Source organism: Nematolebias whitei, chromosome 4 (genome assembly GCF_014905685.2).
Source record: "Nematolebias whitei isolate Nwh7 chromosome 4, NemWhi1, whole genome shotgun sequence".
Taxonomy (NCBI): Eukaryota; Metazoa; Chordata; class Actinopteri; order Cyprinodontiformes; family Rivulidae; genus Nematolebias; species Nematolebias whitei.
In genome coordinates, this window is record NC_056501.1 from 7,861,419 (window position 1) to 7,887,828 (window position 26,410).

Here is a 26,410-nt window from a genome sequence, read left to right on the forward strand (position 1 = left end):
AGTGAAATGTTCCGCAAGTGAAGTCGCACATGCGCACTCCTACGCCGAAGCTGTAGGGCCACGCTAAAAAAAATATTTAAAAAAATACATTGGCACACTAAGAAAAACAAATTAAAAGCCATAAAATTATGAGAATAAAGTCATATGAGACGTATTTCTTTGCAGCTCTCGTTCATTTATTTATTTTTCCAAGAGTTGGATCCATGACGCGACCTGTCAATCAATCCAGTAGGCGTGTCAGCAAATGACCAATCCGAAGCTAAATGAGTCGTAATGTTATCCGAACTCCGACACGATAAAGCAGGTTTACCTCATTTTAACTGTGCTAAAATGAAGAATGTTGAGCCTGTTAAGTTATACTTTGGTACTGGTTTTACAAATAAGGAGATAATTAATCTGTTAGCACATCAGCATCAGATTATCAGTATCAGGACTTTGGACCTACTTACAGTCAGGTGGTACCTCTGATGGGCAGCAGCAGCTCTGCAGGTGAGGAGCATTTAGCTTCGGATTGATCATTTGCTGACACGCCTACTGGATTGATTGACAGGTTGTGTCATGGATCCGACGCGTGGAAAAAAAAAAAAAAACAATTCATTCTATTTGTGTTCGCTTTATAACCCCCTGACATTATTATCTTCTTCATTTTGTTTTATAATGTTGATATTGATTTTGATGTTTTGTTATCACTTTTATTGTAAATACATAAATAAAAATAGTAATAAACAAGAGCTGCAAGAAAAAAAAGTCTTGTACGACTTTATTCTCATAATATTAAGACTTTATTCGACTTTATTCTCGTAATTTTATGGCGTTTTTTTTTTTTTTAGCATGGTCCTAAAGCTCCGTCGTACGCTCCAGGCGGCTGCAGTTTAAAGTTTTTCTGCTCTAACAACTTTTATAATAAATGACAGAGAGCAGAGTGGTTTTGTGCTGCTCACCTTTTTTCAAAACTAATAAAATCCAGGGTCCAAAGAAACGTTAGCGCACCGGTATTCACCGTTTTGTACGCAACTGTCATAAAGATGCTGCATGCACAATGAATGCAGCTGAGCCCTGCATGAGGGTTGCCAGATAAATTTAAAATGTCTTATTTACCCTCTCCTTTTCTGTGCACGTGTTCAACAAACGCAAAACACACCTCATCTTAGAATATCATTACTCAGCACATATGACAGTTTAGATAAAAATACTATCATTTTAAAGCCACAGTACTATAGTTCATAATTTCTTATCTGGCAACCCAACTGACATGGAATCTGCAGCGTTTTTGTGTAAACCCGCTCATTTTTTATATAAACATTGAAAAAACACTAAAGTTTCCAGAGGTTGTTCTCATGTAAACGGGGTCTTATAGATCATTTTGACTTGGTCATTTTAAAAGTAGCTCCATGCTGAAAACATCTGGGCACCCCTGGTTTAAAGTGTCAAGAGGTTGTAATGCTGCACTTTTACAGACCTGTTACAAAAAAAAAAAAATGTTCTTACTTTATCTATAATTGTATGGTTTGGTTAAGCTGCATCAAAAATGATTCGCCTAAACATTCCTGATATTAAAAATATATACAACGCTCTCCTTTTAAAACTGGATTGAAGACCCAGCTGATCCTGTGAATACTGTTATTTTAGGTCTACGTCCATCAAGACGAGGGTTAAAAAAGGATCGTGTTCATTCTTAAACGTCCTCGGGCAGCGAGGGCCCTCAACTCTCACCATTCCTCTTCTGCTACACTCCTTCCAGTGTCCTGCTGAATGCACCGCACTTTGCTTTGAATCTTTTTATTTATTGGGCTAACCGTGATTTGCAGCGTTCTGGTTCGGAGATACCGGTAATCACGAATTTTAGCGTTCCGATTTTGCCCCTTTAAATACTTTCTCCTGTTTCACATGTTGCAGCTCGTCTCGCTTACTTCGTCTTGTTTTTGAGCTTTGCACCAAACAGCATCCCGACACTATTTATCGCACTCGCAATAATGAATTGGTTGCAATTCATTAAAAAAAAAAAAAATTTAAAACAAAACGTCAATTTTCAAACTATCTATATATGATAGAAATTTGAACTGTGTTGCTGTGTTAGAAAACTGAAGAAACTGAGTCGTGTATGTGATGCTCTTTGTGCCATTGTTGCGTTTTAGGTCAGTGGTTTTTGAAGGTTTGGATAATAGTTCACGTGCACCTGTTGTTAACCTGCTCTGAGACAACAGCTGGAGATTAACCAGAAACTAAATCTGGTACAGCGCATCTTTTGTCTTGTGAGATGAATGTCTGTGTGCACAGCCCCCGAGAAAGAAAAGCACAGAAACCTCAAGGGTTGTCGAGTCTTTTTAGGTTCTGAAACCATCATCTCCTGGGAACAACGACATTAACTTCAGAACTAAAGAAAAGACAGACAGACGATGTTCCTCCTGGAGATGAGGACAACGATGTTGATGTTCGACATCTCTTTCATCACATTCATCCGACTGGAACTTCGGTTTTTCAGAAACTCAGAAAGACCAAAAACATGCCTGTTAGGCTGATTGGTGACCCTAAACTGTCCCTAGGTGAGAGAGAGAGAGAGTGAATGGTTGTTTGTCTCCATGTGTCCCTGTGATGGACTGGAGACCAGTCCAGGGTGTCCCCACCTCTCACACAGCGATAGATGGATATGGACACCAGTAACCCCCTCAACCCGAAAAGGAAGAAGCTGGTAAAGATGATGGATGGAAGTTGGGTTTGGTTCAGGGTGACAAAAAGGTAGATGCTGCCATCTACTGGCAGGAAGCTACACTGCAGATTTTTATTTTATTCTGGGTCTGTCATGTTTATAGACAGCCTAAAAACGTACTTTACTTTTACAAACAGCAAAAAGGAATTGACTTTAAAAAAAAAAAGTTAATATAAATTTCTAAATTAAACTGAAACAATCGATCAATAAAGAGTTCAGAGGTCAAAGGCAGCAGTGGCCACATTTGGTCGCAAGCTTTTGAGTTGAAAGAAGACTTAAAAAAATGTGGCATGAATTTACTTTGTTATATTTAAACTTTACACATCTTGACCTATTAGGACTAAAGACATCGTCCATGCATCAGAGATGGGACACTAACCTGACGCCACAATGGGCTCATATGAAAACTTTGTGTTGTGTTTAAGACGTGCATTAAAACTTGTTACAGGGAAACAGAGTGAAGGTTTCATGTTAACACGTTTTAACTAAAATCAAAGGAGCACCAGTTGTTTTTCTGCCCTATTTTTTTCTGATATTGACCTTTTTCGGCTACGTGCTGAGGTATGATTGACCGCTGACAGCGTTGTCTACGTTACATAACTGTGGAAATTTCCATCCAAAAGGGAAAAAAACCTTCAGTGAGCATCTAAAAAGACCGTTTGGATTTTGAAGCTAGCACAAAAGCTATAGAAAATGTTCAATATATTGAAATATATTGCGTATTTACAACAGAATTATTCAGATTATTCAAAAACATAAAGGTCAAAGATCAGAGGACACAGTAACCTGGATGCCATGCTGACAGAGCAAATATTCTCTAACGATCAGCGAAGGACTGAAACAAGCAGGAGGCAAAGTTCAGCATGTTGGTGTGTGTGTGTGGGGGGGGGGGGGGGCGTCAGAACGCACCTGCTTGACATTGTCACTGAGGAAGACAAAGTAGACGCAGCAGAAGCCCATCTGTGTGATGATGAGAAACAAGTTCACCGTCCGTCTGAAACACAGAACAGATGGTTAAAAAGGTCGGGGGCGGCTGGTCCATAAAAACAGGTGGAGCTCAGCCACACCTAAAATAAATAAATAAAAGATTTGCTCCAGAAAGTAGTTCCTCTAAATAGATATTGTAAATTACATAGACTTATCTTGCTGTGTATTGTTGTGTTATGTGTGTTCTTGAGCGAGTTGGACAATTTTAAATGGAATTTTTAATGTTTTTTTTAAACGATTCACTCAGTTTTATTGCCATTACTGAGCGTTCGTCAGTAGATTTATCATGCCGGCCTGTCAGCAGTGACCAGTACAGCAGGCAGCTCCAACAGAGTCACAAGAAGGCCGAAATCTTTTCACCCTATGGACACATTCAGCTGGTTTTAGCTCATATATGACCACTACTTATTGATGACATCTTGTGCCAGAAGCTCTCGGACATCGGTTGGTTCTCTAATCATCTCTCAGATTGGAAGCAAATGTGTTCAACATAATGGTACTTCTTCCAGTTATCTAACCATCAACAACGGTGTGCCACAAGGCTCAGTCTTAGGACCCACCATCTTCACAATCTACATAAATAATGTAGATCACGTCATTCCTGATGCATCCTTACATTTCTTACACGGCACGGTTGTTCATTGTCGAGCTAAATCAGTTGATAAAGTTTTCCAGCTCTTACAATCTGCAGTCAACATCATCCATAAAGAGAGAGGGGAGATAAACAGGACATTTAACATTTTACTCCAACATGGTAGGCTCATCTTCCATGTCTATCTACACTTAGATCGCCTGCAGGTGGATCTGATTCAGTTATGTGGCTTACTTTAAACTGAATTTAAAATCCAGTCCTGTAAGCTTTGTACCTGCTAATTTTATTTTATGTACATAAAACAACATTTTGGATGGGAGTGGATGTGGGTCTGATTTAATTATTATACCGGACTGTTTTCACGGGACACAAACTCAACACTCAGGAGGAGAAAAAAAAACAAATAAATATTAAGCAGCGCATCTCCTGTGTGGTTACTGAAAACCAGTATCCACCCCACTAATACTTGTGTAGTTACTGTCAGTAGTTGGAACAAGTTTCATCAACAGCTTTCTGTGTTATTGTGTAAAAACTAGCTGTAGAAAACAAATCCTTACAGTATGATTTATAAGATATACATATTAATTTATAAGGAGGGAATGAATGCGTGACGTAAACACGCTTCTTACTTTCCCCAATGTGAATGTCTCCTCAGCCACGACACGTTCTCCATCCCATACTGCATCACTTCACCGTAAGACAAGGACGGCCTGTTTATCCTGGAAAGTCGGCAAAATCACAAAGAAATAAACAAAATAAAATTAAGGAACGATGAACTGCAAACACCAATGACTCTCAGCTCATTACGGAGTTATAACCTTTTTAAGTTTTCTAAAGTAAATTGGTAAATCAGTTGTAGACGTTTTTCTACTAAAATGTTCATCAAATCCTTCCAATGCTTCAAGAAATATTTTGCTAACAGAGTGATTCCAAATAGTTAATGGCAAATTTGAATAAAAAAAACAACTATTTTTTGTGCAATGTGCTCAAAACATTGACGACAAACTTTATCATTATCTGTAAAACTAGCAGAGTTCTAACCATTTCTGTGTTTTGAGGTCAGTTTGCTGTGGCAGCCATCTTGTATTTGAACAAGTTTCTTTCCTCTGAAGGTTCATGAGGTATTTCAATAACAAAACAGTAAATGCACTGTACTTATACAACTCCTTTCTATCTTATCAAGATTCTCAAAGTGCTTTTCAACACAATCTGTGCCTTCATTTACCCATTCGCACAGCACTCTACCATATACAAAGAATAACCAGAGCTTTATCACATTCATACACCGATGGGACAACTTCGGAGGCAACGAGGGGTTCAGTGTCTTGCCCAGGGACACTTCGGCGTGTGACTGCTGGTGGAATCGAACCCTCAGCTCCTGCACTGGAGGATGACGGCTCTATCCACTCAGCCACAGCTGACCCAGACAAATATGCGCACACACAAACATCAATGCTGTATCTTTGCCTTTGGGCAGCAGGTGATAACGATTACCTGACAGGTTGAGAGAGAGGAGCTTAAAGTGAGATTTTCCTGAAACTGTTTTCTGTGCATTCTCAACAGATAACCAGACCGATGTAGAGCTGATGTTTCGTAACCCCTCAACATCTAAAAGAGGATGTGATGAGTCTCTGAAAGAAAAAGCCTCTGAAACAGGAAGAGCTCTTTTTTTTTTTTTGTACAATGAGCACGTCTTCTCTGCGTTGGTCAGGCTGAAGCAGAAACTATTCCTGACCGTGTACCAGGTCTTCATTCACGTTCCTGAGCTGCTTAATCCTCTTTGACGTAGCTGGGTGGGGCTGCTGGAGATCCCTAAGTGACTGGGCAAAGTGCAGGAGACTGGTTAACTGTCAGAGGCAGTGCTGGCTGCACGCCTGAAACCAACCGAGTCTTCGGCAGTCAACACAAACTGCTGATGAACGTGTCTGATGGCCACAATGATTCAGCTGCTTGGATCTGCAGCAGCACGAGTGAAATAACACCACCTCTGACTGGTGAAGCTCAGAACAGCCAACAAACAGCCGCTCTGCCTACAGAGTGTCAAACAGAGTCTTAATGGAGTGTAATCTGTCGACAACAAATAATCTGTAGCTGGCACAGACCAGACAACTTGGAAAACAAATAAGAATGTAGACAGAATTGTTTTTTTTTTCCAAACAAAAACACCTCCTGGACTCGAGATCTAACTGCACAGACAGAGACAGACATAACACAAACGATCCATCCATCCATTATCTTCCGCTTGTTCCAAAGTCGGGTCTCGGAGGCAGCAGCTTGAGCAGGGAGGCCCAGCTGGGCGGACCCCAAGGCGTTCCCAGGCCAACCAAGAGTCTCTCCAGCGTGTCCTGGGTCTTCCCCGGGGTCTCCTCCCAGTCAGACATGCCTGCAGCACCTCCCTGGGGAGGCACCCAGGAAGCATCCTTACCAGATGCCCGAACCACCTCAACTGGCTCATCTCGATGTGGAGGAGCAGCGGTTCTACTCCGAGTCTCTCCTGAATAACTGAACTTCTCACCCTGTCTCTAAGGGAGAGTCCAGCTACCCTGCGGAGAAAACTAATTTCAACTTCCTGTATCCACGATCTCATTCTTTCAGTCACTACTCAGAGCTCGTGACCACAGGTGAGGGTAGGAACGTAGACCGACTGGTAAACAGAGAGCTTTGCCTTACAGCTCAGCTCCCTCTTCACCACAACGGACCGGTGCAGAGATCGCAATACTGTGACGCTGCACAAATCCGTCTGTCAGTCTCACGCTCCATTCTTCCCCGAGATACTTGAACTCCTCCACTTGAGGCAGAACCTCACCCTCAACCTGAAGAGAGCAGTCCACCTTTTTCCATCTGAGGACCACGGCCTCAGATCTGGAGGAGCTAATTCTAATCCCATAAATTACATGAGAAACTCAAGGGCCAAATGCAGCCCTCGTCAAAATCTTATCTGGCCCCTGAGATGATGTTTTTAATGCAAGACATTTTTATTGCCTCTCATTTTCCATTCTCATTAAAATCTGAGCACATGTGGGCAACTTTGAATCTGAAAAAATTTACATTTTCAGGTTGATTTTTTTTATTTGTGTGGAAAGAGTAACAGAGAACGTCCAACGAGATCAATCAAACTCTTGTTGAGAAGCTTGAAACCAAGAAAAAATGTCTGGTTTCTGACTTGAATTAATGTGTTGATTGAAATTGGCCCTTTTGTAACAGGATTCGACACCTCTGCAGCCTGCGTTTGTTTTCTGTCTGGTTAGAAGACAAACTAGAGAAGAAGCTGCTCTCAGAGACAAAAAGAGAGCTCAAGCTGCACGTAAAGAGCTTTTGCTGTTAGTTGTGGAACAAAGCAAGTTGCTGGACAGTAAATCAGTTCAATTCAATTCAGTTTATTTTTATAGCGCCAAGTCACAGCGGAAGTCGTCTCAGGGCACTGAACAGAAACATTCATATATAAAAATAATAATTTAATATGAATTATCTGAGGAGCAAACTGCTTTGAGTTTAACTCCATGGAAGAACTCTCATCTTGAGCAAACATGAAGGTGACAGTGGAAAGGAAAAACTCCCTCATGAGGGAGAAACCTTTAGCAGAACCAGACTCAGGATAGTCACTGTGCAGAAGCTCATCCATACGTGTATGATGCATGTCTGTTTCTGCAGGCAGGTTCGTGTGAAGATCGTCAGGAGCCTTCAGCTGCATTAAAAACATCTTGTAGCCAGGAAACGAGCTGAAACTCATTTAACCCATGAACTGGGTCCTCTGTTGGATGGAGAGCTGATGCCTAAGAGACCTAAAAGATCATTTCAGCCACAGCTGACCAGATAACCACTCCCACTGGGAGTAACTGGACAGGGAGTAGGTAAAACTTTTTAAAGAGCCTTTTTATATTTAAAAAATATCAATATTTAGTGGTATGTTTACCATATTTTTTGGCCTATAAGTCACTTTTTTTTTGCGTAATTTCCATGCCCTGCAACTTATATGCCAAAGTTATGTATTTATGGATTTTTTTCCCATATTTATAAATCAATTATTGGCTGAGATATTACTGTTTTAATTCATCCTGAATGAAAATATTGAACAATACCATTTTCAGCCGCTAGATGGCACTCGAAGAGTATGGCATGCCGTTGTGTCATATAATAGGTTAAAAAAAAAAAGGCTATTAATGGCACAAATGGCTTGCTATAGAGCCACCTTCATCCAGCTCGACTGGAGCAACAGTGAAATCAGCTTCATTTCGCTGCACCGCACCGACGAAATGCAGCTAATTTGACCATTGAAGTGCATTTATTAAGTAAAAGTTCAACTGAGACACACATTTACTATAATGTCAAGCAAATAAATAATTGTTTTAGGTGGTTATCTTGTTAAATTTCGAAGAAATGCACAGAAAGTCCCTCACGCAGCCAAGAATCGGCTTTTGAAATGAAGCTGGTTTCACCGTCAAAGTGCATTTATTAAGGAAAAGTTAGACTGAGATTCACCTTTGCTATAATTTCGAGCAAACAAATAATTAAGTGCTAATCTTGTTAAATTCTTGTTAAAATCCTCCCGTGCAAACGCCCGCGGACGCCATTTGGCAGCCAATCGATTTTTGGCACAACACCGGCCCACATTTCCTGGTTGTCAGCGGTGACTCGTAATAAATGCGACATATACGGCGAAACAACATATTTATGGATTTTACCACTTTATTAGACATATTTGGACTGATGCGACTTATAGGGTGGAGCAACGTGTACGGCAGAAAATATGGTTTGTTACTGTACTTCACAAGAGGTTTCTCTTGGTTAGTATTTTGTCTTTCCTCTGGTTTTATAGTTTAATTTATGTGTCGATCCGATCATGTCTGCCTGGATGAAGCCGAGTGGTTAACCTCATAACGCATCATGAAGTCCAGGTTTATTATTCAGATTTATTTTTTACTTACTTAGCGCTGAGGTGGTGGGAACATTTCACCAGGAGCTTCATGCAGTGGACGGCAATAATTCCCATAATCAGGAGGCTGACGGGTCCAAGCTGGAGGCGGAAAAACAGAAAAGGGCAAAGTGAGAGGCAGAATCGTGATTTACTTTAGGTCAGTTCTGTGAAGCGCTGCTGGGAATTAAATCTGCGCCTCAAATAAACCCAGATCATGAGAACATCAGGGACATCCTTAGTTTATAAAACAAATCTTTAATAAAAAAATTGTCAAATCTGAGAAGCTCCGTATATTTATCTTCACAAAATAGCAGTTTTAATTATTATTTTTGGCAGATGAAGGTGGAAGCGTCTTCTTTTTTGTTTTTCTCTTACTATTTTGACAATAATATTGAAGCAACTTGTAAATATTTCCCATCAGACAGTAGCGCCTGCGTTTCCAAAGGTAACATTAACACCTTTATTTATTTACTGGTATGTTCATTTATTTTGAAAAGCCTCGTGTTCATATGCGAGTACGACGACCTGCTGGCAGCTGCACATCGAACGCAGACTGCAGCTCCTGCTGTGTGCCGTCTGTCATAAATCTCTGACAAAATCCGGAGCAGAATCTAATTATTGAAGTCCAGACTTGTACTGAGATGATAACGCTGTTTGCTTACCACCAGCCCGGCGTTCTTTATGGCCAGAGGCAGGCCCAGCAGGCCAGTACCGATGTTCCCCTTCAACAGGTGAATCAGAGTCTGACAAAACCTGAAAAAAAAAAAAAAAACTAATGAGGTTCATCTAAAGCAGAAGCCGATCACAACCTGACTGATGCTCCCGATACTCACGTGGTTCCTGTTCTTCCTCCAATCCTCTCATAGCTCCTCTGGGGTCTGGACGGTCCTGGAGGAGACGGACACAGAGCGTCCAACTCTGATGGGTTCTGGTCGGAGTAGAACGAGCCTGAGACGAGAAGAAAGGGAATGAAGAGATGAAGAGAAAGACTTTTTCTAATGGTAACATAACACTGGGAGTCCTGGACTCATGGTACTGGTGATGGTACTTCTGCTCTGTGGTGACAAACTGATAATCACATAAAAATAGTTTTTGATAGTGTGGTTGTGTGAGGTTGGAGGAACTGAAGGCGTGTTCTCTCCTCTCTTCTGGGCTTATAAAGCTGCCTGTGCCGGCAGATTTACAACAACCTTCTGAGAAAAACAAAAGTGAACATGACAACAGCCCCACCGATCTTCAGTAGGGTTGATGTTTTAGGCGTTTGGGGACATATCGGTATCTGTGATAACTGTCCCATTATGCACCATTATAAACTCTGGAAACAAGCCCTGTCCTTACTTGCAAAAGGTGTAATTGTATAATGTATCCAGCAGAGGGCGCATGAAGACAACTTTCAAGTCATGGCCGTTCACTTTAACTTTCACTTTCAGCGCAGCCGAATCAAGGAGCAACTAAACACTGTGTAGTATATTCTGCTGAACAGAGCGTGGTAAATTTATTTTAACTGATCTGCAAAATAAATTTTAAAAAAACAATAGTAAAATCTCTTCAATCCTTCAAGCTGCCCGTCATTAGCTACATAACTCTCCAGTTAGCAAGCTAACGTTTAGATAACCTAGCATAGGCTACTGCCTTGTAAAACTTTATCCAGGACAATAAATCTAACGTAGAGGTAAAATATATCAGTAACGTTATCTTTGTCGTCCTCAATGAAATGCATCATTTGTCTGAAATCTTTACTTCTCTGCAAAGAAAAGGACAAAACGCTGCTGCGGTCAATATACGATATAACATACATGACGGGCTGTGGAAACAACGAGCAGGGAAGGTGTTTCTTTGTTTAATTTAGATTTTTGTAACACACTTTATAACTTTGTGGTGAATAGTGGAGGATAGAAAACGTGAGCTCACGTTAGGAAGAGTCAAGTGTTCAAAATGATTTAAAAGAAGTGGCTGTTTATTAGATTCTTGGGAATGGACAAACTTTTTTTTTTTTTTTTTTTATTTATTCGTTCATTTGAAATAAACAAAACTAATTTGTCAAAAAGAAGAAAGAAAAAAAAACACTGAATGAAAAGGGTGCAGAAAGAAGAAGAAAATTCTTATAATATCTGCCCCTTATTAAAAATTAAAAAAAGTTAAATAACTAGAAACAACAACTTGAACAATCCACAAAGTGAAAACAAAAAAACATCAGGCATCCTTCACATGGCATCATACTTTCCCAACAATCTTAATATTTCTTTTAAAACATATAAACTGTTTTAGAAGTTTTTATGGTGATAGAGGCAATTCCACATCCTGGTCCCTGAAAGACGACGCAGCTCCTTCACACCAGTTCTAAATGGAGGTTTTACAAACATTTCCATTCTCTTAAAGTTATAATGACTCGCTTTTATAACAACATTTAATTGAATATTTGAGGGTGATATTGTTATGAGCTTTATACATGACTTGTACAATACTATATATTCAACCAAATCATAAAATTTTAATCATTTAAATTAATGAAATAATATATTTGTTGCATGACCATAGCTCTTCATACTAATAATCCCTACAGCTCTTTTTTGTAAAATAAAAACAGGGTTTGTAATTGTTTTGCACGCTTTTCCCCAAACTTGAATACAATAGATTAAATATGGAACAATCATTACATTATACAATATATATATAAAGCTTTGTCGTTCAACAACTCTTTTACTTTATACAGTAATGCAACAGATTTTGCTGTTTTTATTCTTAAGTAATTTACATGAGATTTCCACGTCAGCTTCTCATCAATAACACCCAAACATTTTATTCCATTAACTCTATGAATTTAACTACTGTCAATTTTAAATGGGACTTTGATGATTTTATTTCTATTACTAAATATCATGTGGTTTGTTTTTTTACTAATTTAACGAGAACTTATTAAGTTGGAACCAAGTTTGTATTTTTACGAATTCTGCCTGTATCATCTCTAACATCCGTTCAATATCTTCACCCGAACACAAAAAAAATGTATCATGTGCAAATAAAACACACTTTAAAAGCCGATATATCGGTTATCGCATTAGCCTTCCCTCCAAATATCGATATCGGCGATAGCCAAAATTTCCACATCTGTCGGGCTCTAATCGTGACCACTTCATTTTGAGGCGTTTTAGATTAGTTGCTACAAATTCATTTTGGATTATTTAACTGCGAGCGGTCGGCTCTGTGGCCTCCGTTCACACTTGGTGGTAAATTGCGCACCCCCAAAACATTGTGCAATCCGACATCCTTTAACTACACAAAGGACAACGAGCCGATGCTTCTCTGAGGCTCCCAATCTGCTGCTTGTGTGGTTTGGTTCAGTAGGAGGTCCTGCAGTGGGTCGTGTCCAGAGAAAATCCAAATGTGGAAAACGTTTTCCCTCCGTGGCAGCTCGGACCTGTATCTGATCGCCATCAGGTAACTAAAAAACGTTTCAGGAAACAGGTTTTGGAAATGTCGGCGTCACATTTTTACTGAACATTCTGATCTTTTGCAATAGATAACTGAATACTGTAAGAGAATTGCACAACCAGCTTTTATTCTGAATGTACATCTCAGTAATTTGAGCCACTTCCTCTTTTAGAATTAAGCTTTTTGTCTTCAATGTGTGAACGCTTACTCATTTATTTCCTTTACTTATGCAGGCTAGTCACGTTTAGACACGGTTGTCTGATTCGCAAGACCAATAAAATCAATACAAACAATAAAATACATTAGTGTAAAATGCATAAAAAGATTTAACCAAAAGCTGCAGTGACATTCACAATATTAAAGTTTTATTATCAACTATTTTTTATGCTATTTCAACCATTTAATTACATCAAGACGTTCGGCTCATTCAGGACATTCCTGCTGTGACTTTTAGTATTTGTGCAATTTTTACTTTTTGAAATATTTAACTTTTTCTGCCATTTTTCCCTCGTTGAAAATGAACGGCGCTCTCTTCACGTCCTTCAAAACCTTTAGCTGTTTAAAACCTTTTCCTGCTCATTTCAGCTCGTCTTCTGGTTCAGCTTCTTTCTGGTTATTTCAGATTTTACAGCTATTTTTCTGCTTTTTTTCCAACTTCCTCCTGCTAATTTGAAAGTTTTTGTACTTTTTTTTATCTTCTTTCTAATGAATAATGCTTTTTTACTGTTTTTTCAGCTAATTTAGCCAAAGAAATAATTTTTTTTAAATACTTTTTGTGATTCTTTCAAATAACTTCAACTTTTTATACTCCTTTCAGTTTCTTTCTGTAAATTTAAGATATTTATGAAGCTTTTATAGCCACTTTCTTTAGTTAATTTCAGCATTTTTCTGTTGTTTCAATGTTTTTTGTTCATAATTGTTGTAATCTATTCAGCCTCTATGCTTATTTCTATATAGGTAGTTAAAAATGATGGAAGACTAAATACTAATGTAATCAATAATGTAAATATTTTAATATTTAGAATAATTTAGAAACACAATTTGTCCAAATTGTAAGACAAATTATTATATATGTTAAACTTTTATATCAATTTAAGTTTAAAAATGCCATAATTAGTCATATTAATAAGGTATTAGGGTTATTATTATGAAAACGATCTTGAATGAAAAGAAACAGGAAAACAACTGGATTTCACAGGAAATTCAAGTTCTCCAATTTTAATTTAGTGTTTATTTCAGTCGTTAACTCCGAAATGTAAAGAACTCAAAAACATGTACATGTATTTGTATTATTCCTCCACTGTGGTTACAAAGTAAACTCCACTCATGTCTGTTTGCTGTCTGATGAGAACCGACATCACCACAAACACTTTCATTTCCGAGTGATCATGTGATCTGTTCGTGTTAAACTACCCCCCACCCCCGGGCCAGTTTGACAAGTCAAAGTGTCCACCCCACACCACCTGGTTAAGAAAAACAAAAGGTAGGTGTGGGAATCTTTTAGACGCCTCACGGTTAGACAGGATTATGATTCAAAGGGCTGCAATGAGATTATAAAACGATTATCTGCAAGTATGTTTGTGAATAAACACCAGGAGGCAGCTGGAGAGCTTATGTCTAACTGAAATGTTGAAACTAACACACATTTACACTGAAATGGCTTTTTCCTAAACAAACATTAAATTAAATATTGTAACACCTAATACAATATATGATAAATAACCTTGATTATCACAGCTAGTGGCCAACAATTAGCAGAGATGCTAACTTAATGCTAAAAACAGCACGAAAAGCTAAACACAATTAGCATTGTGGCTATTTATCCACAAATCAAACATTTCAGAGTTGCTGCTAAAGACAGCCGTGTTGAGATAAATTCAACTATAACTTAAAGGAACATAAGACGCACAGCAACGTGTTTCAGCTACAGCAAACGGCACCGTGCAGCAACTGTGCAGCTGGGTCTCCTGAAGCGGCAACGCAACTTAAAGACATCCATCCGTTCATCATCTTCCGCTTGGTCCCAAGTCGGGTCGCGGGTAAAATTCCCACACACAGGCACCAAGTCGGGGGGCTAAGTGTATGCACACACCAGTTCGGCACCTCTCACCATGAGCAACTCCAGAGCGGAATAAGGTCCAGAGATCGGTTCCAGAGCCCAGGCTGCGTGTCGAGGTGAGCCCAACTATATATAGTCGGTACCTCCAACCTCACAAGCTCAGGCTCCTTCCCCACCACAGAGGTCGCAGTGTTGCCAGATTGGGCGGTTTACTGCCAGCTGGGCAGTTGTCATTCTGATTTTGCTGGGAACTCTGGGAAGATTTTTGTTGGACTGTTGCGTTTTGCCACATATTGTTAAATTACCTTGGCTTGTACTGATGTGCGTTTATGTTTGAACCGTAAATATCCTGTAACAATATATTGATTGGGTGGATTTTTGTGTGATGTGATGGTTTTTAATAGATTTTTGAGCTGGAAAACCTTGACTCTTATCTGGCAACATTGGTTCCATGTCCCAAGAGCCAGCTTTGGTAAGCCATGGTCAGAGCACCAAGGTCCCCGCCTTCGGCCACTGCCCATGGCATCATGCACCCGACTCATATGGCCCCTCCTGCAGGTGGTGGGCCCACATGAAGGCAAACCCATGTTGCTCATTCAGGCTGAACCCGACCATGGGTAGTGACCTGGCCGCCAAGCGCTCACCGAAAAGTCCCTCCCCCAGGCCTGGCTCTAGGGTGGGACCCCGCTAAACCATGTCCAGACAAGGTACACGGAGTTCCTTGATGTTTTATGTCCGTCAGTCTTTGGAATCGCTCTTTGTCTGGCCTGTCACCTAGAACCAATCTGCCTTGGGAGACCCTGACAGCATAGCTCCTAGGATCATTCAGGCGCACAAACTCCTCCACCACGATAAAGTGGAGATTCAAGGAAGAGAACTTAAAGACAACTAAATTAATTTTAGACATTTGAAGATCAATTCAGAATCATCCAAATCTGGGATGTGATGCAACAAGAACAGATTACACCCATATTTATTCAAACATATTAACAGGCAAAGACGGGTCCCTACTGCAGCACCCAGACTCCAGGAGACCAGCTGACAAGATGAAAGTCCCATGGACCAGAGGAATGTGCGTCCACAGTGTGAAAACACACGACAATAAAACTGAGGCCCATCCTTTAAACCCGTTAATGAAGGCAACGACCTGGAGCCTCATGACTGTTACGCAACACGTACTGGCAGGGTTTATTTTAAGGTTTAAAGACCATTTGGAGTCATTTGATTGGAGGGAATGAGTTTCATGTGAAATATATTATAAAAATGTGCAACAGAAGCACAATAAGTCCACATGATGGTGATAAATAAAAGTTTAACGGTGCAAAAACAAGTGATAATTCACAATAAAACTACTGTAATTGGTTTTAAACGTTGTAGGTAACTTAATGATTAAGTGACTGTTTAATAAATTGAAGTGACCCTTTCCCCAAACAAAACACCAAGCAGGGCAGTAGGTCAACTCTACAAACGAAGTGATGACTCATTGTTCCTGCCCAGTGGGATTAAACCTAATCAGTCTACAACACAGACCAAGTTCAGCCTGTCGTTTGTCCATCTCGTCACAACGTTCATTAAAAAAATAAATAAATCAGCACTCCTGAGTAACGCCCAACTGATATGGAAATGTTGGCCATCGTCAATACCGATCCTGGGAGGGGAAGGTTAATGCCGATAGGGCTGGAAAAGTTTCAACTTTGTCCACCCCTCGTAAACAGATTCTTTTAAACCTGTTTTAACACTTAAAGTCTTGAAACAGTCTTCCTAACGTGAGTTCACATTTTCTATCCTCCACTATTCACCATAAAGTTATCAAGTGTGTTACAAAAATATAAATATAACAAAAAAACACCTTCCCTGCTCATTGTCTGAAGAGTCAGTCATGTATGGTATATTGTATATTTACCGCAGCTGCATTTTGTTTTTTCTTTGCAGAGAAGTAAAGATTTCAGACGGACGACAAAGATAACGTTACTAACCGATATATTTTACCTCTACGTTAGATTCATTGTTCTGGATAAAGTTTTACAAGGCGGTAGCCCATGCTAGGTTATCTAAATGTTAGCTTGCTAACTTGAGAAGCACGTAGCTGATGACAAACAGGTTGGAGGATCGAAGAGAATTTATTCTTGTTGATTTTTATTTTATTTTACAGATCCGTTACAATAAATTTACCGTACTCTGTTCAACAAAATACGCTACACAGTATTGCTCGCTGCTTCGGCTGTGCTGAAAGTGAAACTTAAGTGAATGGCAATGACTTGAAAGTAGTCTGCATGCGCCCTCTGTTGGATACATTGTACCATTACAGCTGGTTCCCAGCAGTTTATATCTGTGCATAATGGACCAATTATCACCAATATCGTATATCGGCCTAAAATATCAGTACTACCGATATATCGGTCAGGCTCTACTCCTTAGTCTCCTACCATCGGCTCTGGTGTCCACGTCGCTGGATGCCATCATGGTGGATCAGGTGGAGTTTTCGGGCGGTTGGCTGACGTCTCTCTCAGCTTTACGAACTCTAACGTAGAGAAGTCGGAGAGCTCGGCATTGACGGCTCCAACTGGGGAGAGACAGAGGAGTTCCGTGTTAAGATGCAGCAGCAGGTCGAGCTCTTAAAAAAAGAAAGCACCAAGTTTGAAAGAACAGTGTTTGCTGTGAAGAGTCAACTGTGAAAACTGCATTAAACTGGTAAACTCGCAAAACACGATTTATTGTTTTTGGAAGATTTATTGTTTTTTAATTATCTATAACTTAAAAGAAACGCTATGTAATGACAATCACTTTTTCTAAGACGTGCTGAAACACGTTTACAGAGAAACATGAAATCACACAAACGATTCTGGACGAGTCTAAACTCAAAACTGAGTTTTGAAGCAGACCGCAAAAGATGGTCAATTTAATCATTTTTGGATTTCTCTTCTGCTCCAGTATCATGTGTTAAAAACTAATTATTGATCAAAATAATAGATTACCTGACATGACAGCTGGTGAAATAATGTTCAACCAAACATCCTATGAACAACTATTGCTATTAAAGTACATTTTTCACAAAAAAATACTAAGGAAACCCATAAAAAATGCAGATTTTTAAATGTAATTTATTAGGAAGAATTTGTCTCCACCAGACAAATACAAAATAAACATTTTAATAGGTGATCAGCACATGGCCAACGATTAAAACTTGCTGGACAAAACGTTGTTTGTTTCAGCTAATTTGTATACAAGATAAATCTGTATCCAGAGGCAAACTTTATCCCTGACACAACTTTAAATGTAGTTCAACTCGTTTTAATGCAGCCGACTTCAGTAAATTATGTCTTGTTTCAATATTACCTGACAAATAAATTGCAACCAGACAAAAAGCTGTTACGTTTTCGTAATTTAGTACAAATTTTCTGTCACTGATCTTTCAAATAAAAAGCATGGAGATAAACACCACTGCTGATTCTATTTAACTAAAAATGTAACTTTCAGTTTAAAATCTTTGAAGAGAAGTTTGGTAGTTCTTCGGTTATTCTGCGATCAGCGTTGAACGGTCCAGGCCAATAAACCGTTTTAAAAAACATCCTAATTGGGAAAATATTCTGCTTTTACATGATATAAAAACACCTAACGGTTAAGACTAAACGCAGCTCTTTTGAAGAAAAACTGAACAAACTCTTGTGCGGCGTTTTCATTTTTAGTAGCAACAAAATGACTCGCACAATAACTGCAGTGTAACGTGTGTGTGTGTCGACAAAACGAGTCGTTTCATCAGCACTTTCTGCGTCGTCTCGTGACTCAGAAGAACTGAACTAATCTGGTGTCCTCTTTCTGCCATGTCTGCTCCTAAGAACTGAAGTGAAACATCTTGAAGCTAAATTTCACAACCTACTGATAAGATGTTTTATACAAAAACAAATTAGAGCAAAATATCCATCACGTCTATTAAATAAATTATAGATGTCTCTGTAGACATGCAGTTAAACTCTACATCCTGATTTAAAAAAAAAACATATTTATTTTGCATGCAACTCATCTTTATCATCTGCTACTGGTGTTCATGATAAAACCCAATAATCACATCTGAGAAGACGAACCTTGCAAATCATTTGCATGACACATGTCAAACAAATGCTGTACTTTTTGTTTTTTATAAAAGCAATGCTATTGAGGTTTTCTAAACAGACTGTGACTAATCCGAAATAGATCATTGTAATCTCAAGTTACCTCAAATGATGTTGCATTAAAAACTCTAAATGTCAGTAAATGAAAGCTGCATGTTAAGTCCTGGCTCTGGTTGAGTTTAAATGAGCTCTTTGCAGATGAGCACAGTTTTATCCTCGGAGGTCATGTTTGGCAGGGAGCCGTGCAGGTTGTCAAAGTGGACATGAAGCCCAGATAAAGGCTGTCAGAGACGTTCTGGAGCGCCAGCTCGTGATTTATTGTGCTGGGCTAATATATATCCTCAATAACGCTGTGGATTATACGACAACAGCTTCATAAACTGAAGGGATACTAAACAAGCTGAGCCTAATTATAACAGCAATGCTAGATTAAATAATAAATAGTTAAGAAGGAGGTAAATTGAGCACGAAGACTGAGTTAGCAATGTTAGCTGCAGATTCCGATGCCATCCTCTCCGTCTGTGGCAGCTCGGCCCACAAGCTCCAGCTTACCTCGCTGTCTGTCCTCCCCTCTATCCACACCTTTATCCGGGCGACCTGACCGCAGACCTCTTATTTTCGTATCGTAGTCATATCAGGAACCAGCAAAGAGCGGCAGCCCGGGCGACGACGCGGCACGGATTGAGACTAGCAAAACAGACAGTTCCCCTTGAGGGGAGCCAGCGGTGTGGTCACATGACCCGACAGAGCACGTTCGACGTGTTGCCATAGAGACGGATCAAACCCGCTTCAAGGTTGCTAGCTAGTTGAGAAAACTGGCAAGCTAGCTAAACGAATAAATGGCGGGTCGGGGACATGGACGAACGTGCCGGAATGCTGACAATAGGTATGTTTTAAGCGGTGCATTTTTGTTAAACATTTTGCTCGGTTAGGTTTTTATTTTGACGAGCAGGAAGTACTGATTTGGAAGCGCTTGATTTGCTCGCCGGTCCCGGGACGGCCAAACTGACGCACCCAGTACATTTCCAGATTAAAACAGGAGAAAGTCTAGGGGGGAAAAAAAATAATGATCATAAGAAATCGTGACACTTTTTTTGACAAGTTTGAAATTTTGGGTTGTTTTGCTTTCTTGACTTTTAGACATGTGGGTCAAAAATGTCTCAACAGACTCGATGACGCTACACATTTGTGGCGTTCTTGACAGACTTACATCCGGTTGTAAGTTTTTCAAAATATACCGACACATGAATTTTACATATTGTATTTATATTTTATTTACGTATACATGTAGTTACATATTTCTAATACATATGTAACTAATATTTTGGGATAATAAATAATATGCCCAAAACATTTTTTGCAAAAATATAAAAAAAAATTACTCGGGAATTTTATTCTAACCGGAAACAGAATTATGGCTTTTATGGTGGTCAGCTAGGAAAAAAAGTGAACATTTTTTTTAGATTTCTGTGACTTCTGCGATACTCAGTGTCACTTTAAAACAAAAGTTCACAGCTGGTCTTATCGCTAAGTCCGACACGTCACTGGAAACATGCCTGTGAGTTTTTCACAATTCATTTTTTTGTTTTATTTGTTAAAGTTTAGCTAAAGTACTTAGCGATAGCATTTAGCTAAGCCTTCAGGCACGTATACAGTATGTCTGTTCAGGCATACCTGAGCTAGCTCTTTGAAAACTCATACTATGAGTCATAGGCCATGATTCTGGTAAATGATTAATAATAACAAGTTAGTGAAGACGTCTCTGTATTAAAAATGGTAGTTATATTAAAATTCACGATTGCTTTCACTCCAGGCTCATGGAAGCATTTCTACATAGGTGATCTAGTCCTCCAATTTTAATTTATAATAAATAGTGACATCTGTTTGTAACAGAGGCACGAGTTTGAGGTGGAGATGAAATGTACTGGATGTTCAGATGCTCTTACCAGAGTCCTCAACAAGCTGGGAGGTAAAACAGACACATTGTTTCTGTCTTGTTTGCTTTGCTAACCCTCTTTATGTTGATTTTACTGGCAGTCATGAGGAATAAACTTCTTCATTCTTATTTGTTTGATAATATGGTTGTTCGTGTCCTTTGAATATTTATTTGACACACTTTTACCAATTATTATAAGATGATCTTTATCTGGGAAATTCAGTTACAACAAATTAAAAATGGCAAATACACAGCATGTAACGCTGTGTTTAAATTAGCCAAATCATTATTACCATTTCAATTATTATTTTTTTGTTTGCTTGGAAAGCAGGGGTGTCTAATTGTCCTCGAGCCACAAACCTGAATATTTTAGATGTTTCTCTGCTCCAACAATGGATGATTAAAAGGTTTCAGCAGAACGTGAAGATGATTCAACCGTTGAATCAGGTGTGTTGGAGCAAGAAAACCTCTAGAACATGCAGGATGGTGGCCCTCCAGGACCAGGATTGGACTGATGTAAGGAAACAGCATCACAATAGATGAGGAAGAGGAGGATGACAGGTGTATAAGACAGGAAGCTATTTCATCACCAAGCCTCAGAAGATGAGCAGAAACTGTATTTTGCTGCCGCTGCCAACAATAAAGACGTTATAATGCATTAATTAATGTTGTCAAAGCAATGCAAACTACTGATCATCACAAATCTATTTAACAATTTCACCAATTTTAAAGTCCCGCAGTTTCTGGGTCGGCTCATTTGATAATAATACGCTGACTGGATACGGTGCGCAACTATAGTTACATCATTATTCCAAGATTACTGAGAAATATGAGGTACATTCTAAAGAATATTTACTTGTAAAAAAAAAAGATTATATATGTAGTTTTTGGGTAACTATGTAATTGTGAGCTGAACGTTTTGATTGAAATCCTAAAGACAGAACATAATGTTCACCTGATTTGTTATCCTGGCTAAAACCTCAGCTTCATATTCAGTTGAATCTTGTCTCAATAAAATAAGTAAAATGCTTTTTTTAAAATCTGTTTAAAAGTAGTTTCCATCACAGCCAACCTAGCTAGGACTACTTGGCTCTGAGTCGGGGGTCACCTGATGCTGTCTCGTCTCATAGTTTTACTTTCATTTTGCTCAGTCAATAAAAGGTTTCACTTTTACTTTTTTTCAGTCATACAGTCTGAACTTTACTGTTACAAACTAAAGAAAATATCTTCCTTCAGATTATCTCTAACTTTTGTGGATTTAGCTTTGGATCAGACCCCCCAAAAAAGGTTAAATCATGTCATCTGGACCAGTTTCTTTAAGGGAGAAACGATTCGTCTTCCATCCAGAAGACTTCATCAGTCTGTGGCCTGCCAACCAGATCTGTCCCATAACTAACCTTCATTGCAGTGTTTCAAGCCAACCTCCTGTTGGAATCTCAGAATGAGGCGTTTAACACATGCAAAGGGACCCATCTGTCCAAAACAACCAATCATCATGTATAACAATCAAATGTTTTAGGCCAGATGACACAAATCTGTCATCTCTTCATCTCATGTGAGGCACATCACATGACCAACAATCCAACAATGTTTCTCCTCGTGCTTCTTCCAGATGTAAAGTTTGAGATCGATCAGCCAAATAATCTGGTTTGGATTGAGTCCGACAAGGATGTGGAGTTTCTCACAGAGACGCTGAAGAAAACTGGAAAGCCCGTCAAGTACAACGGCACTAAATGAAGGAATCTGCTTTGTGTAAGATAAAAGTCTTCAAGTCCAATTCTGTCCCCTGCTAGCTAAACACACAGGTTCATTCATGGCTCGTTTAATAAGATGCAACTAAAAGAGAAAGCATTAAATGTGTAACTGTGTTTTCTTTCAGGGAAGTTTTGCTGCTGTAAAGTGAAGAGGTGACCTGGAGTTAAACACCCACGAAGGTGCCAGCTCCTTCCATTCGACATGGATGAGCAGAAAATTAAACCAGGCGGTCTCAGAGTGGAGCTCACATTTCAATCAGCCTTTAAAGATCAGATTCTATATTTTCCTCTTCCTCCCAGTAAGATATGATATAAGATCATCTGTTTCCTTTTGTCCAATAAGGTGCAGTGGGTGATTGATTTTAATGTGCATGACCTTTATACATTTATCTACATTCTTTCTATTCAAATTAATTTTGATGTTTTCAGGTGAAATTTTGATTTTTTTTAAATTCCGTCCTTTTCATATTTGCTACATTGTATATTTCACGTTTTGCCCTCAGTGACAGATTTTTAGTTCTAAATTTATAAATTCAGGATGTGCAGTCGGAAGTTTGGACCATTTTTTTATTAAAAACGTGTTTTTGTCTTTAAAAACAATCCCACTTAAAGCTGCAATACAATGATGTTAAATGTTGAGCCTATTTATTTTTTTTTTTTTTTATAAATCCCGTGTTCAAGTCTGAAGTTTGTCTGAAGCCCGGTTCAGTTCTACTGAAACAATCCTTCAAAGCTTCGTGCTCCATGAGGAGAACCACGATGTCTGTCTTCTGTTTAGGGACCATCCGCTGATTAGAAATGAGTTTTCTAACAGTTTGCACAATGATCCATCAGTGTTACTCTCATTTACTGACAGACAACCGTTTTATAATTTTGTTTTGGGTTTTTTTATTACAGCCCATGTTTTCTGTTCTTTCAGATCCACTGTCTGTCTTTATATGTTCTCTATGCTTGAAAAAAAAAATGAATAAATTCTGCTTCACATTTAACGTTCTGTTCTTTTTTGATTGTAGATGTCCTAAAAATATATTGTGAATGTAAAAGTTCTCCGATTGGACGCATTTTTTTAAGTTTACTGTCATTTGCAGCGAACGTTTTCACTTGTCTGGGTAGAGAAGGGGACAGCACAGTGGTGAAGCGGTCGCCTCACACCGAGAAGATCACAGTTCCTGCGTGATGTTCTTCTCGTGCACTCAGTGCAAGTACTCTGGGGTTTTTCCCCACATAGAGACAATTTATAACAGAACCTCTGTCCCCAGGTGTGGGTGTGAACGACTGTTTGTCTCTGTGTCCTTGTGATGGACTGGAGACCTGTCCCGGTGTCCCCCGCTGCTCAGAGACCAGCTCCCTGGCTCAGGTGTGTTAAAATGACTTTAAAGCCGACCCATCAAGATTAACGGCAGAAAAACTTCAGTTATGATCATTTTTAGAAACTTCTGTTGCCCAAACCTCAGTAAAAAATTAAAACTGCAGAAAATGAAATCAGATTTTTCTTTTAGTAACAAATGTGACCATAAAACTGCCTTTTCAGCATGACAAATCTGATCAGCGTATTTAAGTAATTGGCTTTATTTCCAAATAAATACAAGTTTTGCACTGACTAAACCCTGACAGAAATGTGAAGCTTCCAGTCTTCATGGATGTTCATGCAACTTTTGTTTTCAACACAGAAGAAGGAAAAACACTAGACAAATATATTCCCACTTAAAATTAAACGTTCTGCTTTTTAAAGGCTAACATTAATGTTTATATCTTTTTTTTTTTTTTTGGGTGAGCTAAAGCAAAGCTTTGGAGCCGCTGAACTAAAGTACAGTAAACTGAGTTTCATTTCTCAGGCAAGTCTGCACTAATGAGTTTGTAATTGTAAAGTTAGTAAAGTCCATGCTCAGTAATCCAGGTATACAATCCAACATTTTTCAGTCAGGTCATCTGGACAGTTTCTTGTTTAGTATAAAGTTAGTACATTAAAGGTTCTGTCTGGAACAGGTTCCTCTTGTAAATGAGTCCTCGTGGCTCAACGAGGCTAGTCTGTATAAATAAAAGTTGAATGAATGAATACAGGAAAGATTTAGCAGAAGTTCCATCCATCCATCATCTTTACCCGCTTCTTCCTTTTTGGGTCACTGTACGAGAGGCGGGGGACACCCTGGACAGGTCTCCAGTCCATCACAGGGACACAGAGAGACAACGATTCACTCTCTCATTCACACCTAGAAACAATTTAGAGTTACCAATCAGCCTAACATGCATGTTTTTGGTCTGTGGGAGGACGCCGGAGAAACCCCACGCATGCATGCAGAGAACATGCAAACTCCACCTAGAAAGGCCCCCAGGCCGGGATTTGAACTGGGGCGACCTGCTCGCTGAGAGGCAGCGGCTCTACCCATTGCGCCACCGTGCTGCCCACTTTTGCAGAAGTTATAATACTAAATATTTTGTGTTCATGATAGATGAGAGCAACAGGCTGTATCAACCTGAGAGCTGAGGATGAAAACCAGTTTAACACTTGAAGGAACCAAAATAAAATCTGGATTAAATGTTGAAAAGCACAAAGAAGGTGGTGAAGATGTCTGCATGATGAACACAGGTAACAACAAAGGTAAGAAGGGAGTTCGTTGAAGTTTTTAAAAAAAAAGTCTTCATTTCAAAATAATTAGCAACATGAGCAGCTTATCTGATATCAATAAACTGATCATTGTGATCAATAGCAAGTTCGGTGCAGGGAACAGATGTTTAGGTATTTTAATGCAACTGAATTGACTCAATGATTAAATGAAAACCTCTAAACACTAATCAAGATAAATAAATCAATTAGCCAATGAAAAGATGGTCATTATATCAGAAGGTCACACGTCAAAAACCTAGAGATTATAACAGTTGTATTTTTATTCAACTCATAAAATATATTTTTTATTTCCACATTGTAAAGTGAAGGAGAAATAAACTTGATAATCACTGGTTTGGATCATTTTATGAGCAGCTACACAGAAATATAAATGTGAATATCTAGGCCTACAATTTTTACTCTCATAAATGAACAAATACTTTCTATTAATAAATACTTATTACTATAATAGTAGCAACTGTGTGAACATTTGATCTTTTTTTTTTTTGCTTTAATTTGAGTTCTTTCATGTCACTGAACTAATAATTAAAAATGAAGATCCACTCTTCAACCACCAGGAGGCGCTGTGTGATCTACATCTTTCACCTTGTTTTTATTAAAAATGCAGGACTTTCTTTCAGGTTTGTGTCTGTTTTGATCACACCGACGGCTCGGAGAGAAAAATGATCAGGTTCTTTTACAAGCTGTTGCAGTTTTATCTCAACAAGTTACAGATTCATCCAGTTTCCTCTGTGGTTTAAGATGGAAGATAGCCATTGTTTGGACATGTTCGGCTGCTGAGATTTCAAGGGATTAAAACTCTGTTTGTATTTTAGCTCACATGAACCCCAGCACGCGAGCTGCTGAAAAGCAGGTAAAGAGTGCACGCTGCCCTGAAGGTTTCAGTGTTTCATTAAAGTTCAATGCCCACCATTTTTGTCATATTACATATCCAAGTATGATAAATCCTTATGTTCGGTGGAAAACATTGAAAGTCACGCAAACTGGTTTTAAAAACTTAGTTTCTGTGACGATTTCATTCTGTTTATTCAGAAACAGCCCCTTCACGTCTATGGGGTGATGTGACGTCACACCAGAGACAGATCATGTTTATGGATGTTTTAACTACTATGGCTGAGAATGATAGCTCTGCCCATGAACCATATGTTTGGGGTTAGTAGAAAGCTGCTGGATGAGGAGCTGGGTGAGGCTGCAGGTGCAGCTGGACGAGGCTGCAGGTGCAGCTGGACGTGGCTGCAGGTGCAGCTGGACGAGGCTGCAGGTGCAGCTGGACGAGGCTGCAGGTGCAGCTGG

At 39.2% G+C, this 26,410-nt stretch overlaps 2 protein-coding genes across 2 annotated transcripts in view; one reads left to right on the forward strand and one right to left on the reverse strand.

Moving 5' to 3' along the window:
* slc36a1 (solute carrier family 36 member 1) overlaps nt 1-19,484 on the reverse strand; it is an 83,805-nt gene extending 64,321 nt beyond the window's left edge. Inside the window, exons 1-7 of the mRNA XM_037675644.1 lie at nt 19,354-19,484; nt 17,119-17,255; nt 10,035-10,149; nt 9,864-9,954; nt 9,212-9,300; nt 4,916-5,005; nt 3,617-3,701 (exon numbers count right to left, since the gene is read on the reverse strand). Of these exons, the coding sequence (XP_037531572.1) occupies nt 3,617-3,701; nt 4,916-5,005; nt 9,212-9,300; nt 9,864-9,954; nt 10,035-10,149; nt 17,119-17,155 (507 nt within the window). The 5' untranslated portion in view covers nt 17,156-17,255; nt 19,354-19,484. The remainder of the gene's footprint in view (nt 1-3,616; nt 3,702-4,915; nt 5,006-9,211; nt 9,301-9,863; nt 9,955-10,034; nt 10,150-17,118; nt 17,256-19,353) is intronic.
* A 716-nt stretch (nt 19,485-20,200) lies between these two features.
* Nucleotides 20,201-23,145, forward strand: atox1 (antioxidant 1 copper chaperone). The gene is made up of 4 exons (XM_037675645.1): nt 20,201-20,359; nt 20,695-20,770; nt 22,350-22,489; nt 22,617-23,145. The coding sequence occupies exons 1-3, from the start codon at nt 20,354-20,356 to the stop codon at nt 22,472-22,474; spliced, it is 207 nt and encodes a 68-aa protein (XP_037531573.1). The 5' UTR covers nt 20,201-20,353; the 3' UTR covers nt 22,475-22,489; nt 22,617-23,145.
* Nucleotides 23,146-26,410: the final 3,265 nt, after the last annotated feature.